Genomic DNA, 16,540 nt, shown 5'->3' on the forward strand with positions numbered 1-16,540 from the left:
TGGTTTGCCTGCGTGTCCTGAGGCGGAAGCCGGGACCGTGGATGGTGACATCGCGATTGCTGCTTTGTAGACCATAATTTGTTTTTAAAGACGTTAGTACTTGTATGCTATTTTAAAAACTTGCTGCTCTTTTGCACTTACTTACTGCTCATTTACACATCGCCGAACCGGAGACATCTCCCCCGTGGGTCCCGCCATATTGGGTGAGGAGCCGGCCGAGCAGTCTAGTGCTCCGCCCCTCCCGCCCTTTCTCCCATAAAATGGCACCCTTCCCCAGGAAGCGCAGCGGGCGCGCCGGCGGTGCATCAAAGGCGAGCCCGTCTGCGCCCGATCCGCGCCTAGGGCCAGAACCCCTGTTCCATTACATGCCGATCTAACATCAAGACATACTTATAACAGTGAGGCTCTAAGAGCCTTAAGGGGCAGTACCAATGTAGTGGGATGCACAGTCTTGGAACCGGGGGTCAACGCCCGGAATAACCCTCTTCAATGCACTAACTGTTTACAAGTGTTGCCCAAACTATTCTGGCAACCCATCGCTCCCCACAGGAACCACAAGTATGAGCCTCTGAGGAAAAATCATCCTGCGGCAAAGTGCCTACTTCTTAATGCGAGATCATTGGTCAAACACAGCACAGAAATAGCGGAGCTGATTCAGGACTCGGGAGTGAAGATAGCATTCATTACGGAGTCCAGGACCGATGCCGCTTCAGGTCCTGACATCGTTAACGCCACTCCGCCGGAATATGTTTGCTATACTCAAAATCGAGAAAAGAGGAAAGGTGGTGGCCTAGCTATCATCTACCACAACTCAATTAGAGGGTCCTTTCAATCTGGACCCACAGGCCTGGAGGAGACTCTTCTCTTTAACCTTACCCTATCCGATCATCAATCCTCTAGAGGCTGTCTTGTTTACAGGCCCCCCAGGTACTAAAGCCCCATTTGTGCTAGCTCTGAGTAAGTTACTCAAAGTAGTAGCCTCTGCCCAAGCCTTTACTCTGCTGGGCGACTTTAATTTTCACCTAGAATGCGGCTCGGACCCAGACACTTGTGATCTGATCGACCTATTGCCGGGGGTGGATCTGAAACAATGGGTCTGTGGTCCGACTCACAAGGCAGGACACACCTTGGACGGGATTTTTTCAAACCATCCCAGCCTTAATGTTTCATCTGTGCAGCCGGTCCCTTGGTTTGATCACTCAGCAGTCCACTTTAATGTTTTTCTAGCCACCCCCATGAAAGTATCCAGTACTAGAAACGCCCCCAGACAGGTTAGGAAATGGAACATCATAAATGGTGAAATGCTGGAGGACGTATTAAAAAATTCCTTGATGTCCCTCTCTGATAATGTGGAGGAAGCAGCCTCAGCCTACACGAACTGGCTGGAGCTAGCCTGCTTACAACTGGCTCCCCCCAAAATTACTTACTCCACACGTGCAAATCCTGCCACCCCTTGGTTTTCCGAACAGATCAGGGACCACAAAACTCGGTGTAAAAAACTGGAGAGAATTTGGCGCACAAACTATAGTGAGACAAACAAAAACATTCTCAATACGGAGCAAAGAGCCTATAAAGAAAGGATACATCAGGCAAAACGGGCCTTTCTCACGAAACGGATTAAAGAAGCCAGCAACACCCCGAAGGAATTGTTCCGAACGGTGTCATCCCTGGCAGCCCCATAAACTATAGAAATACCCCCCAGTCTTCTACTCTGTGAGAATCTTGCCATCTTTTTCCGGGAAAAAGTGGAAAATATCTTTTTTCCCCTAGACAGTCTAGTAAGGACCCCCCCTGCTATTTCTGGTCTGGAATCAGACAGTAATCCGGAAAAACTCCTGCAATTCACACCAATCAGTGAGAAGGAAGTAGCGAGCCGACTATTGAAGATAAAATCGGGCTCCCTGTACGACCCATGTCCAACTGCAATTGCCAAATTAGCTTCTACCACCATTGCAGCCGGACTTGCTCCCCTCCTCAATCTTATGCTGGATAATGGGGAATATCCCGCAAAATGGAAATGAGCTTTCATTCTGCCCCTCCTTAAAAAATCCAACCTGGACATTGCCGAGATGAACAACTACCGGACGATCGCAAGATTACCCCTTCCAGCCAAAATTATGGAAGGCAACTTAAATGCGCAGCTAAGTGCCTTTTTGAGGACAGGGGAACATCTAGATTCATGGCAACATGGTTTTCGCGCAGAACACAGCACGGAATCCGCCCTGATCAAGTCTGTGGAAGACATTAGAAGAGTGATGGACGCAGGAGGCAGAGCCGCCCTGATCCTGTTGGATCTCTCCGCGGCCTTCGACACGGTCCATCACAAGCTGATGGTGGACCGGTTGAGGGCCTGCGGAATTCAAGGAAAGGCATTGAAGATCTTACAGGCCTTCCTCTCCAATAGAACTCAGACGGTGGTCCTGGGAAACTTCGAATCGCGGCCTTTTGTGCTTCCCTGTGGAGTCCCCCAGGGGTCCTCACTCAGTCTGACCCTTTTTAATGTGTACGTCTCTACCCTAGCCCCGGTTATTCGATCCTTTGGTTTTAATCTCACAGCATACACAGATGACACACAGATAGTGGTGTCACTGCTGCCGGGCGAAACAGTTAGCACAGCAGACAGGTTTAGAGGCTGTATGCGAGAGGTGGGCAATTGGATGGCTCAAAACTGTCTCAAACTCAACTCCACAAAGACAGAAATGTTGCTCTTTGGTTCCAAGGATAATTTCTGGTCCCCTAGATGGTGGCCTGATGAAATGGGATCCCTCCCCTCCCCAGTTGCAAAGGCTAAAAATTTGGGTATACTGGTGGACGACTCTTTATCCTTTAAGCCACAGATCAATGCACTATCCTCTTCCACGCACTACATCCTCAAAACAATTAGGAAAGTGCTTCCATATCTGGAGAGGGAGCATAGGAAAACTGTCGTTACTGGACTGGTCCTCTCACGTCTGGACTATTGTAACAGCCTTATGTTGAATGCCCAACAGGGCCTACTAAACAAGCTCCAGGTCATGCAGAACGCAGCCGCCCGCCTGATCACTGACACCCCTAAGTTTGCCTCGGTAGCTCAGGACTTGGTGAAACTCCACTGGCTGCCAGTCCGAAAAAGAATAGTCTTCAAAGCACTTTGCGTGGTCTTCAAGGCCCTTCACGATCTGGGCCCTCGGTGTATGAAGCTGCTCTTCCACTGGCATAAACCAGCAAGAAACCTAAGATCTGGGGAGCAGGCGCTGGTAACAATCCCTCGAGTCAAGAAAGCGCGATGGGGAGGCAGGAGCTTTTCCCTTGGCGCGGCAGAGGCTTGGAACAGATTGCCACTCAATCTCAGACAATCTTCGGACCTGCTGTCTTTCAGAAGAGCGCTCAAGACCTGGCTCTTCACTCATTAAGCTCTCAACCACCCACATACACTGATTCAATCACGTTAGTGCCAGAACACCTCTGGGTAACAGAGCGCTCTACAAATGTGAAAAATAAATAAATAAATAAAATATGCTGCCCCGTTTGGAGTAATTAAGAAAAGAAAGCAAATTTTTTTTTAAAATCACCTTTATCCTCCTGCTTGCAGAAAAGCAAAGCAATGCAAGATGGCTATAAACATCCAAACATTTTGCAAAGAATCAGCACAGCATCCTCCACTCTTAAAACATCATACCCAGTTGCAGGAGCTCCCACGATCAGATGGCTGAAAGCCGTCTCCCTGGCTGCTTGCCTCCACTGGGTTAGTGGAGTGCAGATGAGTAGTCACTAATTCCTCCGCGCGTGTGCCTTTAACAGCGCCAGGACAGACGCGCATCCGCTGTTAAAAGGACCCTACTGTAAGCAAGAATGGGTGGAAAGGCAACTCGCAGAGCACCTTTAACAGAGAAGAGAAGGGAAGGGAAGACACACGCTCACATTACAAAACTACAAGAAAAAAAACAGATAACCTCGTGAATGCCCGCTTGGCTTGTGTCTCTTCATGTGCTTATATACAGTTGTGCTCTCGCTACTACAATAAAGTGTCACAAAAACAGTACATTGACTGATAAGTATTTAAGAAGACAGAAGCAGATTCTTTGGTGTGTTCTTGGTGCAGCAAGAAGATGGTTTATTCTCTCCAGACTCAAAGAATGTCATACAAAGCCGACACGTGTTTCGTCGTGTACAGTTGAGTCAACACGACTCTTCAGGGCTTGGAGCTTAATACGTTCGTGGTAGATCGCATTAGGTCTGGGCTAGTATCCATGTGTTGGACGTTTATATCGGAAAGAGACACTGCTTTGATTCAAATGTGACTAGATAGAAACGGTCTGTTCCTTTAGGATAGTCACGTAGAAAGTACTTAAGGATTGGCAATCTGCCGTGTTGATTGTCAAAATTCTTCGTATTTATTCACTCTGACTCCTGGTGTGTCAGGAGGTAGCCGGGAGGGGATCCGTCTGATATGAGGCTCGCTAGAGACGGGTGCGTCTCTAGAGTGGCGGTGCGCTGTATTTTGGTATCCCTCCTCCTATGGTTCCCGGTCGCCGTCTCTCTGTACGGTCCACAGGAGTCAGAGTGAATAAATACGAAGAATTTTGACAATCAACACGGCAGATTGCCAATCCTTAAGTACTTTCTACGTGACTATCCTAAAGGAACAGACCGTTTCTATCTAGTCACATTTGAATCAAAGCAGTGTCTCTTTCCGATATAAACGTCCAACACATGGATACTAGCCCAGACCTAATGCGATCTACCACGAACGTATTAAGCTCCAAGCCCTGAAGAGTCGTGTTGACTCAACTGTACACGACGAAACACGTGTCGGCTTTGTATGACATTCTTTGAGTCTGGAGAGAATAAACCATCTTCTTGCTGCACCAAGAACACACCAAAGAATCTGCTTCTGTCTTCTTAAATACTTATCAGTCAATGTACTGTTTTTGTGACACTTTATTGTAGTAGCGAGAGCACAACTGTATATATTTGTTTAGTCCCTTGACTCCTTAGACGGTTAAGGGTGTTTTTCCGCCTGTTCTTCACGCACTACATTGCAACCTGTCAATTTATACTCTGTAACGTATAACCGAGGTAGTGCGCCTGAGAGATCTGAATTTCTAAAAACCCCATTGAAGTGTTTCTCTCTTCATGTGCTTATCCATCCGACTTGATTTCAGTCTCGTGCCTACAAAACCAACTCTGGCAGCTACCAGCTAACTTGTGTGTGTGTGTGTGTGTGTGTGTGTGTGGGGTGGGGGGGATGGAGGTTTGCAGCGGAAGGAAGACATATGACCAGCTACTGGCAGAAGCAGCAATGCCATCTCCTTGAACAGGAGTGCGAAGTGGCTTCTAATTGGGAACCACAGATTAGATGAGAAGGGTTAACTCAGTAGCGACTGAAAACGCAAGCACTCATGTTACAGCCAGAAACCAACGAAACAAGCATTTACAATGCAACGGTCTCGCCTTCGGAAAAGTTAGAGCTATTGTCATTGTAAATGACAAACTTTTTATTTATGTGTAGGTTTTGAAAACAGATAAATGGCATTGTCATTTACAATCCCAATAGCTTAATCTATCGCAAATACAAGACCTATTGCATTTGCACCACACCCACACACAGAGAGCCACACACACACACACACACACACACACACACACACACACACACAGAGCCACACAATATAGATTAACAGCTACTGCCTCCTGTACTCATCCTTCGCAGTAAACTGACTTGGACAGCAGAACACACACACACACATATCGATAACCATTTAATGTTTCTACCGGTCCTAATTGTGATCATAAACTTTGCATTAAACATAAAAAGAGCTTACTGACGTCATTTAAATGGGGCGGGCCACCTTCATGGTATAAATCTTTCCCTATACACAACAGGTTTCCCTAATCAAGATGGCTGCTACGTTTACGATGAGAAAGACAAATGCAACAGTGGTATTAAAATCTTTAGTTTCGAGCATATTTGGACTTCAAGGTGTGGACCTGAAAATATATTCAAATCTTTTAAGTTATGTGCCGGAGCTTACTGCTAACAGAGAAACCGTGCAGAAAATAAAAACACGACTAAATGGAGAGTGTTTACAGGATAGAAAGGAGAATTAACGCCGCAGTAAATAACACGGATAAGATTGCAGTACGGCAGAAAAGAGAACAAAGAGTCTGGGAGAAGGCAGAAAAAACGGGGATGTGTTTGAGGGTAAGAGGCAGGAGGAGTGTGAGGGAAAACGGGAGAGAGTAAGAGGAAATCAAAGATACAGAGGAGGTAGATTCTGGACCATATTGTTGAGTGCAACAAAGCACAGAGTCCTGTTCCACCAATATTCAATTCAAATTGCAGATTTTGGGGTGCTGGGATTCCTGTGCAACCTATTCTCAACTGCTTGTGCAACTGTTAAATACACTGCAAAGTAGATGAGTTAGAAATTGGAATAGAGTGTAAAGGTACCCAAAGTTCTCTTGTTGGCTCACAGAGTAGAATGTTCGTCGCTGAAGCATAACATTATATGTAGGTCACAAGTTCGAATTCCGACTAATCCTTACACCTTCTGGTGTGGGTAAAGCAAGTACTACATAAGCCAAGCAATTGTATCCCCCGTTATGTATAGCCTTTAAAATGACAAAATAAAGGTAAAGTTATATATAAAGAACAAGTTGTTAATGAGTTACATGTACTTAAGACTCATTGTGACAAAGAAAACCGAAAAGTGCCTGCACCATGTCTCTATCCTGGGCCATGCTAGACAGTTTACATAAAGGAGGCTAGCATAGAGAACAAGCATAAGAGCAAAACTGCCATCCTTCCCTCCTTAAATATTTAAGCTACAGCATCCCCAGGCAGGCTCCAGTATCCTTCCTCAAGGAAGATTCCCGATCCCCTATTCTCAGAGGTATGTGGGAACTTGCTATTTATCATCGGAGTGGAACCCTTTCCCCTCAGGGAAAGGTCAGACTCGCCGTATTCTCAGAGTACCCCCTTGCTCGCCTTATCCTCAGAGATAGAGAGAGACCAGCTATTTATGGAGACAGATCCTGACACATTGTCAAAGTCGCTCCATTTCAAAACAGGGCCCTCTTCTCCGTCATCCAAACGGAAGAGGTCCGTGCCTCAAAGCAGGGGTACAGTGTCCGTCGTATTTCCTTAGGCAGTTTCGCCAACCCATTTCCATTGGCATATGTGCCAGTCGAAGAGAAAGAGCAGCACCATCAGAAAACGACACCTCCTAAGCGAAAGAGACCATAGAATAGGACACAATAGCCACCACACTCTTGAAAGCAGACTTTGAGGACAACCCTTGGTTCAAAAGGAAGAAGCCTGGGACTGCGGGAGCCCAATCTTTATCCTGTCATTGACAGTCCATCTTTAACCCATCACTGTAAGACTCTTCTTCAACACGAAACAATTTTACAATCTTCACTTCTTCTCTAAAACTCTCCCGCCTGTAAACACCGGTCCCCTTACCTGGGACTGCAACAGCCGCTCGGTCTGTTCCTGGGTCAGATCCAGCTCCTCCGGTGGAGCCATCTTCCTTCAGCTAACCCGTCACTCAGACACCGGAAGTTGCTTCGGCTAGCAAAACAGCATATCTTCCGCTTCCGGTTAATATAGATTAACAGCTACTGCCTCCTGTCCTCATCCTTCGCGTTAAGCTGACTTGGACAGCAGAACACACGCACATATTGATAACCATTTAATGTTTCTACCGGTCCTAATTGTGATCATAGATGGGGCGAAGCCAGAGTCCCAATATAAACTTTGTATTAGACATAAAAAGAGCTTACTGACGTCATTTTAAATGGGGCGGGCCACCTTCATGGTATAAATCTTTCCCGATACACAACAGGTTTCCCTAATCAAGATGGCTGCTACGTTTACGATGAGAAAGACAAATGCAACAGTGGTATTAAAATCTTCTGTTTCGAGCATATTTGGAGTTCAAGGCGTGGACCTGAAAATATATTCAAATCTATTAAGTTATGTGCCGGAGCTTACCGCTAACAGAGAAACAGTGCAGAAAATAAACAAGGAATAATTGAAAAAACACGTCCCAGGAAAAACGCGGCAGAGGCAGATCTGCCAAAGAGACAATAGAAACGATTGCAACCGAGTGAGATCAACCTCTAAACAATTCTTCCGGCGGGCGGCGGTCGGGGGAAATGAGTAAACGCCTACCTCCAATGACGGAGAGAAAAGGGGCGGGACTTAAAAAAAACAGAAACGCCCCCGAATCGCGTCATGACGGGGAAAGAGTGATTGACAACCAATCTCTTCCAATGGCTAGCCCCCATTTATGGAGCTAGCCAATGGAAGAGAGAGGCGGGACAAAGCCCCACACTGTACATCAAAAGATTTCGCCTGCGCGAGCACTGCTGCGCAGTGCTACGGCCAGGCAAAACCTAAAAACAGTGCGGCGAAAGTAAAATAAATGGCCAGAAGTGAGATATAGAGGTGGGTCCCTTGCGCACTTTCCCACTGGATATAAGCTAGCCTGGCTGATGACGTCTGATTAGCCAGAAACCGGTCCCAGGATGCTCGTTTCCGGTCCAGGGAAGACATGGCTAGGCAGTTCGGGCTGGACTGTTCCCATGAGGCACAGGGTCAAGGCTGATTTGCATATGGCCATGTCTGAACTGGGGTGGTGTGGAGTGCAAAATAACGATGGATTTAGGCCCAGATCTCTGTACTGGGGTGAATGTATGACATTGTTCTGCATTCTGTCCATCAACTGTTGTTTTTGCATTTGTCTCCCCGAATGGGATGGGTATGCTCAGACGTGAGTCCCATGCTCTCCACACCACTGTCAAGCTATCCAGGCTGAAGACGGCTGATAGCCAGAAACCGGTCTTTGGATGCTTGATTCCGGTCCACAACAAGCAACTCCAGTCCACCACACCCCACTCCACTCTACCACATCTCTCTTCACTCTACGCCATCCACTGTAAGACACTGTACGAGACGCCACTCTATGACACACTATTCCACTCCACGCATGCCACTACACTCTATGCCACTCCATAACACACTAATCCACTGTACGATAAGCTACTCTACGTCACTCAACACTAAGACACGCCACTCCATTCTATTACACGCCACACCACTCTACAACACCGTACTCCACGTTATGTCAATTTGCAACTCTATGACACTCTCCACTCTACTCCACGACACAACACTCTACTCCACAATATGCCCCTCCACTCAACGCCGATTTACTCCACTCTACAACAAGTAACTCCGTAACACTGCACTCCAAGCTGCTCCACTCTACGACACGCCTCTCCACTATGACACTGCACTCTATGCCACGTTACTCCACATCCCACTCCACAACATGCGGTCCCCTCTACTCCACTCTGATACTGTACCACATGCCACGCCACTCCACGACGCACTGCTCCACAACATGCCACTCCACTGTACGCCCCTCCATTCTAAAACATTGTACTACACGCCACTCCACTCCACGACAAGCCACTCTGCTGTACTGTATGCCATTGTACTTTACTCCACTCTATGACACTGACCTCCTCTGTATAACACTAACTATAACTTTAGAATTTCTAATTTGGTGTAGTTTAAGTTAGCTTTGTATAAAACGTGTAAATTATAAAATAAAGTTATAACTATAGAATTTCTAATGTTTGTGTAGTGTAAGTTGGATTGGTATAGAAGGAGTAAACAAAGTTTTCCCAACTATACCCAAGCTTTAACCTTTGTTTTTTTTCATTCACACTCAACCATACTCTATGGTAGTCAGCACTCTGAAGTTATGGTTCAGATGGTGTTTCCATTGAAAAGCCATCTTGTGATTTGCCCTTTTTGTTTTGAAACTGATTTTCCTAATGTCACCAATGATGTCGTGTGATAGAACAGTGCAAAGGTGTTGCAACATAGACACTATTGTACATTATGTTTAGCGAGTCACAAATTACGAGTTGCAATTTTGCGCAATTTGTGACTCGCTAAACTTAATGGCCATACATCTAGCCCATAAGACTTAAAACACATTTGCGACTCGCTAAACATAATGTACAACAGTGTCTCAGACACTGTTTGGGGTCGCAAATTGCATGCCTCATGAATATTAATGCGGCTGTTGCAATTTGCGACCCCTTTGGGAACGGCTAGCACTCCCAGGGATGGTGGCCTGCTGGGGTAATGACCAGGACCAGACCATGTCTGTGACTGCTTTTTTAATAAAGCAGTTTACAAAAAAAAAATGCAGCCCGTTTTCCTTAACCCCTTGGCCGCGGCGGTAACTCCGCCGCGGCGCTGGGCAGGGTGGGGGTGAGAAGGGGCCGCGCGGCATCACCATGCTGGTGACGGAACCACTCCGTCACCAGCCACGGGTGGGCTGTGCTAATGACGGAGTGGTTCCGTCACGGCCCCGCCCGCCCAGGCGCGAAATTAGTGCCGCGCAGGCGCGGCGGCCGGGCCGTGACGGAATCACTCCGTCATTAGCGCAGCCCACCCGTGGCTGGTGACAGAGTGGTTCCGTCACCAGCATGGAAGGGGTTAAAGGAAAACGGGACGCATTTAAAAAAAAAAATAATAATTACGTTTAATTTTTCAAGGGCAGGCAGTGGTCCTTGGTACCACTGCTTGCTCTTAAAAATTATTTGCAAACCCATTTGCGAGTGGCTAACCACCCTTTTGACAAGGGTGGGAAACTGCGACATGGTACATGGCAACTGCACTCTCTATTAGGAAGGGACGCCCTTGGCACGCCCCATCCTAGTAGCGAGTAGCTAACCATATTTTGCTAGTCGCTAATAGGTGAGCGACTCGCAAATTAGGGTTAGTACATTGGGCAGACATTTTTTGTGGTCGCAAAGTGGCCAAATTCCCCTTTGCGACCGTAATAAACTGTCGTATACCTGCCCCTAAATGCATTAAAGTGCTTGATGCGCGGTTGCCCTGGCTAGGTTTGACGGCAACCCAGGGAACCACAGCGCACAGTTTGGAAATATATATATCTATCTATCTATATCTATATCTATATCTACAGATATAGATATAGATATAGATATAGATATAGATATATATATATATATATATATATTCACAAACTGTGCGCTATGGCTCCCTGGGAGCAGTCAAACCTAGCCAGGACAACCGATATATATATAGATCTATATATATACACATATAGAGTTTGGGGCTCCCCAAAGAGAAACAGATAAATAAGAGAAGGATATGTAACCACATGCTATAAAGGTAGGCCAACACTTACCACTGTATATAGGAGTGTGACTGTTCCAATATTTTATAGTTCTTGTGCCATTTAGTAAGTAGTTCTTCTATCAGAACACCTGTAATAGAAACAAACATTAAACACTGAAAATTCTTCACTGTGCCCCAAAGTGTCCATGACCTCCCACATCCCGAAGAGCCCATGACCTTTCCACATGTCAGTTGAACAAAGCTCATCTACCCACTATTTTACCCACATGAAAAATATTCCATTCACTTTGCCTGCACTAGCCTGAGTTGCACCCGTGGCACAGCTTTATGCCACCAGCAACGAGTTCCCTAAAAACCTCCCCTGTAAAGACTGCCTCCATTTAAAAGAACACAGCCTGCATGGATGTGCCACAAGTGATGGTTGAGATAAGTGATATGGACTGGAAAACAGATCTGGGTCCAAAAATATTTCCCAACATTACAACCCCCAACTAAGGATAGGAGATATTTACAAACGGTAATGTAGACTCAAAATATAAGAGGACAGATACTTCTGGGAAATATAACTCCAATTGTGCAGACTATCTCCTTCTTGTCACTTGTGCTGTAATTTGTAGAAGATGGGAGGTTATATTCCACCACATTTACATGGGCAGGGGCACTCAATCGCAAATGACAAATTAATTTGTTTTGATCACTTTATACAATCTTGCAATGTAGCCAAAATTCTTAAAAAATAGGGAGAATAAAAATCATAGACTGGTAAAAATTAGGCTAGGCAAATAAAAAACCTGCAATTAGCAATATTGGAAAGGTAATGTACAAGGTTCAAGACCGACACAAGGACTTTTAGAAATACAAACATTTGTTCCAGGACTCTTAAAAGAACTGGCCATGAAAGATCGTAGGTTGGCAATGGTGTCAAGAACAGACCCTTTATATAACTGAAGTTTAAACTACTATGAAAAGAATTCATGGGGAGAATGGAAGATATGCATGAAGGTGGAGGGTATACTCCACGAAATGCTCCGGTCTATAAGTTTTAGTTTGAATGGTCTGTGCTTATTTGTATAGCTTGGTCAGAGTGGAGTGACAAAGCCAACACATTCCAGACTCACTTCTGCAAGATAAAGCCCAAAGCACTGTAGGACGAACCAACCCTCCCCTCAGGACATTATCTGCTACTAGAGCTTGGACCAAAAATAGACTACAGTGCTAGCAGAAGGCTCGACATAAAGACCTACCATGTACCAAAAAAAGACCTTTCATACTTCTCATTGTCACATTATCTCCCAAAACCGAATGATGGTATTGACACTGACTTTTGCCTGCATGTACACAGCACACTAAAGCTAGTCTCACCATTGGGCTGGAATCTGTCCTGGTTCAAGTAAAACCGGAGATTGGGCATGTCTGCTGAGTCCTCATCCTCGTCCTCCAGGTCCTGCAGAGACAATAAAGGAGGCAACTTGCAATGAACTTGCAGTGAAGAGTGATCACTAACATAGGCTCAAAGTATGACAAAGGCACTCTGGAAGAAAAATGTCACCATTACAGCCAAGCATATAAAAACTAAATGACAAGCCCTGTTAAAAAGCTCTTTCACGGTACTCACACAACGAGCTAAGAAATAAAAAAAAGTTAGATCTGCTCCAGTTCTGACTTACTGTAGAAATCACATTTACACCATTTGGTGTGTGCTGCACTGCGGATTAGTGTCAACAACTGTTTCGTAAAACATTATTTAATTTTATTTAATTTTTTATGAAGGACGCCACTACACTCCATGACACACTAATCCACTGTACGATACGCTACTCCAGGAAACTCAACACTGAGACACGCCACTCCATTCTACTACACGCCACGCCACTCTACAACATTGTACTCCACGTTATGCCTATTTGCAACCCTTTGACGCTATTTCAGCCCCCGCTCCCCATTCTACATTATAAAATTATGTGGCTTGCCATACTGATTCAATTCAGGGGAGAGTATTTCTGCTCTTGGTCTTCCCAGCACATCCAGGACCCCAATACTCCAGAAAGAGGAAGTTTGATTTGCAACCAACCAAATGATTTGCATTTATACGCTTGAATGTGTTTCCTGTGACCATAAACCTCAGGATTCGGAGTTCAAGTAAAAATGAAACAACTTAGTTCTTAGGCCACTTCACACGCGTGTATGCTGACCATGGTCCATCCACCATGACATTACATTACTACGTGGATGACCAGCTCACCATGATCCCCTGCATCTCTGATACGATTCTGAAAGCCAGAAAGCAGAAACAGACTGCTCAGAGCAAGGAAGAAACTGCTCTAAAGTGAAATCAGTGGTGTACGAGAGTGAAGGTGGGAGGTTAAAGTCTTGCACGATTCCCCATTCCATACTGCTATCAATTCAAGGTGAAATCCTCCATCTATCACAACAGGGGTATGGCTGTTCATTCACCGAAGAGACAACCACACACTATGCAGTGGTTGCATCCTCTTGTGTTGTTTGGAGCTTACCAGCCTTCCTAGGTGATACAAGTGTCTTAGCACGGTTATTCACCGCTGTTTACCTATATTCTCCTGGATGGATCTTACCTTCATGGCAGATACTTTTAGCCTCTCCATTAGCCACAAATTGTAGTCAGGAACAGAGAGAGACCCTTATAGTCAAATTAACAGACTAAGAACAAACAGTTTAGTTTAGCATTACTTTAGTGTAAGAAATTTAATTATTATTTCCGGTCGGTGACTACCCACCTGAAGGAAGAATCAGCTCTTGTCAAGTCACTAAACTAGCCTGAGCTTGCTCACCCCATGGAAGCTATGGCAGAGAGCAGGCTTACCTTCAGGCAATGCGTATAATATTTATGCAGTACCAAAACTGTAATAAAGGCAAGATGCAAAAATATAAAAAAATCCCAAACCGAATGAGAAAATTGAGTTAATTTGCTAAACAAAATGAAATAAAAATAACAAAAATGCAATAAGGGGACCGGAGATATGATGTTTTAAAGCTTTGGGTACGAATAGCAAAGAAGCACAAAGAGCCAATAATAGTCAACGGTTGCAGTAGTGCTAGACCTAGGCTCAATTTGAGACTGGACGCAATTGAGTATGTGTCGGATACACCAATTAGGGTCGTCTATGTCAAAGATTTTACCTTCTGAGTTAATCCTAGAAGTCCCCTCCACCACAGTAGAACACTTCAAAAGCCCCCAGGAACTCGTGGGAGGTGTTTAGAGACTCACAAGGTGTCACGCAGAAGCCAACAGCAGGGTTTGTCCAGGTACAATTGCCACTGGTCAGTTGCAGGAAAGGCCTTGTAGCTTGCTGTAACCTAGCTTAAAATGGAGGTCAGCATTATGACTTGTGGAGACCACTTCTTTGACCTAACTGCTAGGCTCAAGCTGACCTGAGCACATTCCCTACGGTTTAATATCCTCATTTCCTCAACCGTCGCATCTACATGTCGCTTCAGGCCGTGTTACAATTCCATTGAGGACTGCACGTAGTTAGTGGCCAAACTGTCCTTTTACACACAAAATCGGAGGTGATCGCCATATTGGGCCTCCTCCCTCTCCTACCAGGAACTGTGACATGGAACCCTTTTGTTTGGTCCTCATTGAACCCCCATTGCTGGGTTGGAATTATCACCGGCCTCGCAACACCGCAATATTCTCCTGCACCGCCACACAGCCCTGAAGAAGTCACGGGCTACTTCCCTTATGTGACGAACACGTGGTGGCTGGTTGTTTTTTCTTTGTTGCAATATTAAAGACATTTGAATAACATACTGGGGTTGACCAAAGATATTCGTACAATAAGAGACATGTCAACCCTTGTTATAACCCTATTACGTGTGCCCAGGACTGTGTTTTCATGTTGTTGCACTGGTTCAGTCAGGGGAAAATGGTAGGCCTGAAGCCATGTTTGTACTTTCACTACACTTGATGGCCCATTGCAGTCCACTAGTGGCAATTAACTTCAAGACCTGGGGTATATTTTGTACAGTATTCCAAAATAGTGGTGCTGCCCTGCTGCCTGTACATGTTACAGAACGCACTGTGTCACCTACCTAGGTGGATATTTAGACACTGGACTCCATACTAATAGATCTATACTGGGCCAGCCGTCGAAGCAGAATGGCGCTTGCCACACTGAATGGTACGTATGAGGGCGGTGGACCTGAGGCACCACGGCTGGACCTTTATTATTATGCAGCAGAGCTGCAGCATGCAGCTTGGTGGGTCGACGAGGATGCCAACTGGGAGAAGAGGTTGCTCCATGATAGGGTACCGGCCGCTACTCAACAGTCGCTGCTGCTAGAGGGAGCGGGAATTTCTGGCACAGTGCCACACATGGTTAGGCAGCTCACAAGCACCTGGCAAACCTTTGTGGAGCGAATCCTGAAGTGTGCTCCGTTCCACAGGGAACTATCGGTGTGGGACCTCACGCCAGTCAGAAGAGTGATGTCCAATATGTCCTATCGGGCGTGGCGGGAGGGATGCAGCGTGCTTGCGGACTTATTTCCGGGCAAGAACTTTATCACATATGAACAGGCTTGTGGGGATTTTGGACTGGGGAAGGGACAATACTTACAATACACCGGACTGTCCAACCTACTCAAAGAGATAGGGCCCACACAACCCTTGTACAAAAAAGTAAATGCCATGAAATAAAGCTCTTGCACTCTATCTTGAGCTTTTTCAGTAAAAAGACTGTATTTAATTCCAGGTTTGCCTCAATGTTTCTCAACTGCAAAAATGCTCAGCCAATGATATTGAGCTGATCACATGCACCACACAGTATCTCAGGCCTTGCTTGACTAAGATTTGTTCAACGAACTCCCAAGCTGCAGACACATGTACCAGATACCTAAAACAAAGCCTGGTGGAAAGAAAGTAAGCCTTCTGCTATTTTTATTTTTAACGTCCAGGATCAATGTAGATAGCTTTCCTGTCTGGAGAAGCAGAGGCTGTAAGCAATTCCAGGAGGCCACGGAGGGGTGGTTTAAATATGTTGTCCTTGTGTTTTGCTACAACAGAAAACTAGTTTTCAACCATATAAGCATTGTAAAATGCAACACATTGTGTATCGAAGTGGAAAATCTCTTCCCAAGTCTGTTTTGAAAAATAACTGTCAGAATGAACAGGAGAAATAATATTTGGTTCATTATGCAACGGTGCTATTTTTGCGTCCCCCAAGAAGTTGTGAAAAAATTTCATTTAGCCATAACACCTGCACATCATCCAGACCTGGATGTCCAGCACCCACCTGAAATTTAGACACCAAAACAGAATTCTTGCTATTCGCCAAGAACAACTAAATCCAAATCTAGGTCAGTGACACTGTCCTGGATGGAGCCGAACCC

At 45.5% G+C, this 16,540-nt stretch overlaps 1 protein-coding gene across 2 annotated transcripts in view; it reads right to left on the minus strand.

Annotated features, from left to right (window-relative positions):
- The window catches only part of OGFR (opioid growth factor receptor), an 83,575-nt gene that overhangs the window by 37,537 nt on the left and 29,498 nt on the right, over positions 1 to 16,540 (minus strand). For both annotated transcript variants that reach the window (XM_078651629.1, XM_078651630.1), the window contains 2 exons: positions 12,536 to 12,617; positions 11,223 to 11,301 (listed from right to left, as the gene is read on the minus strand). In XM_078651629.1, coding sequence (XP_078507755.1) covers positions 11,223 to 11,301; positions 12,536 to 12,617 — 161 coding nt within the window. The remainder of the gene's footprint in view (positions 1 to 11,222; positions 11,302 to 12,535; positions 12,618 to 16,540) is intronic.

This window comes from Lissotriton helveticus, chromosome 7 (genome assembly GCF_964261635.1).
Source record: "Lissotriton helveticus chromosome 7, aLisHel1.1, whole genome shotgun sequence".
Taxonomy (NCBI): domain Eukaryota; kingdom Metazoa; phylum Chordata; class Amphibia; order Caudata; family Salamandridae; genus Lissotriton; species Lissotriton helveticus.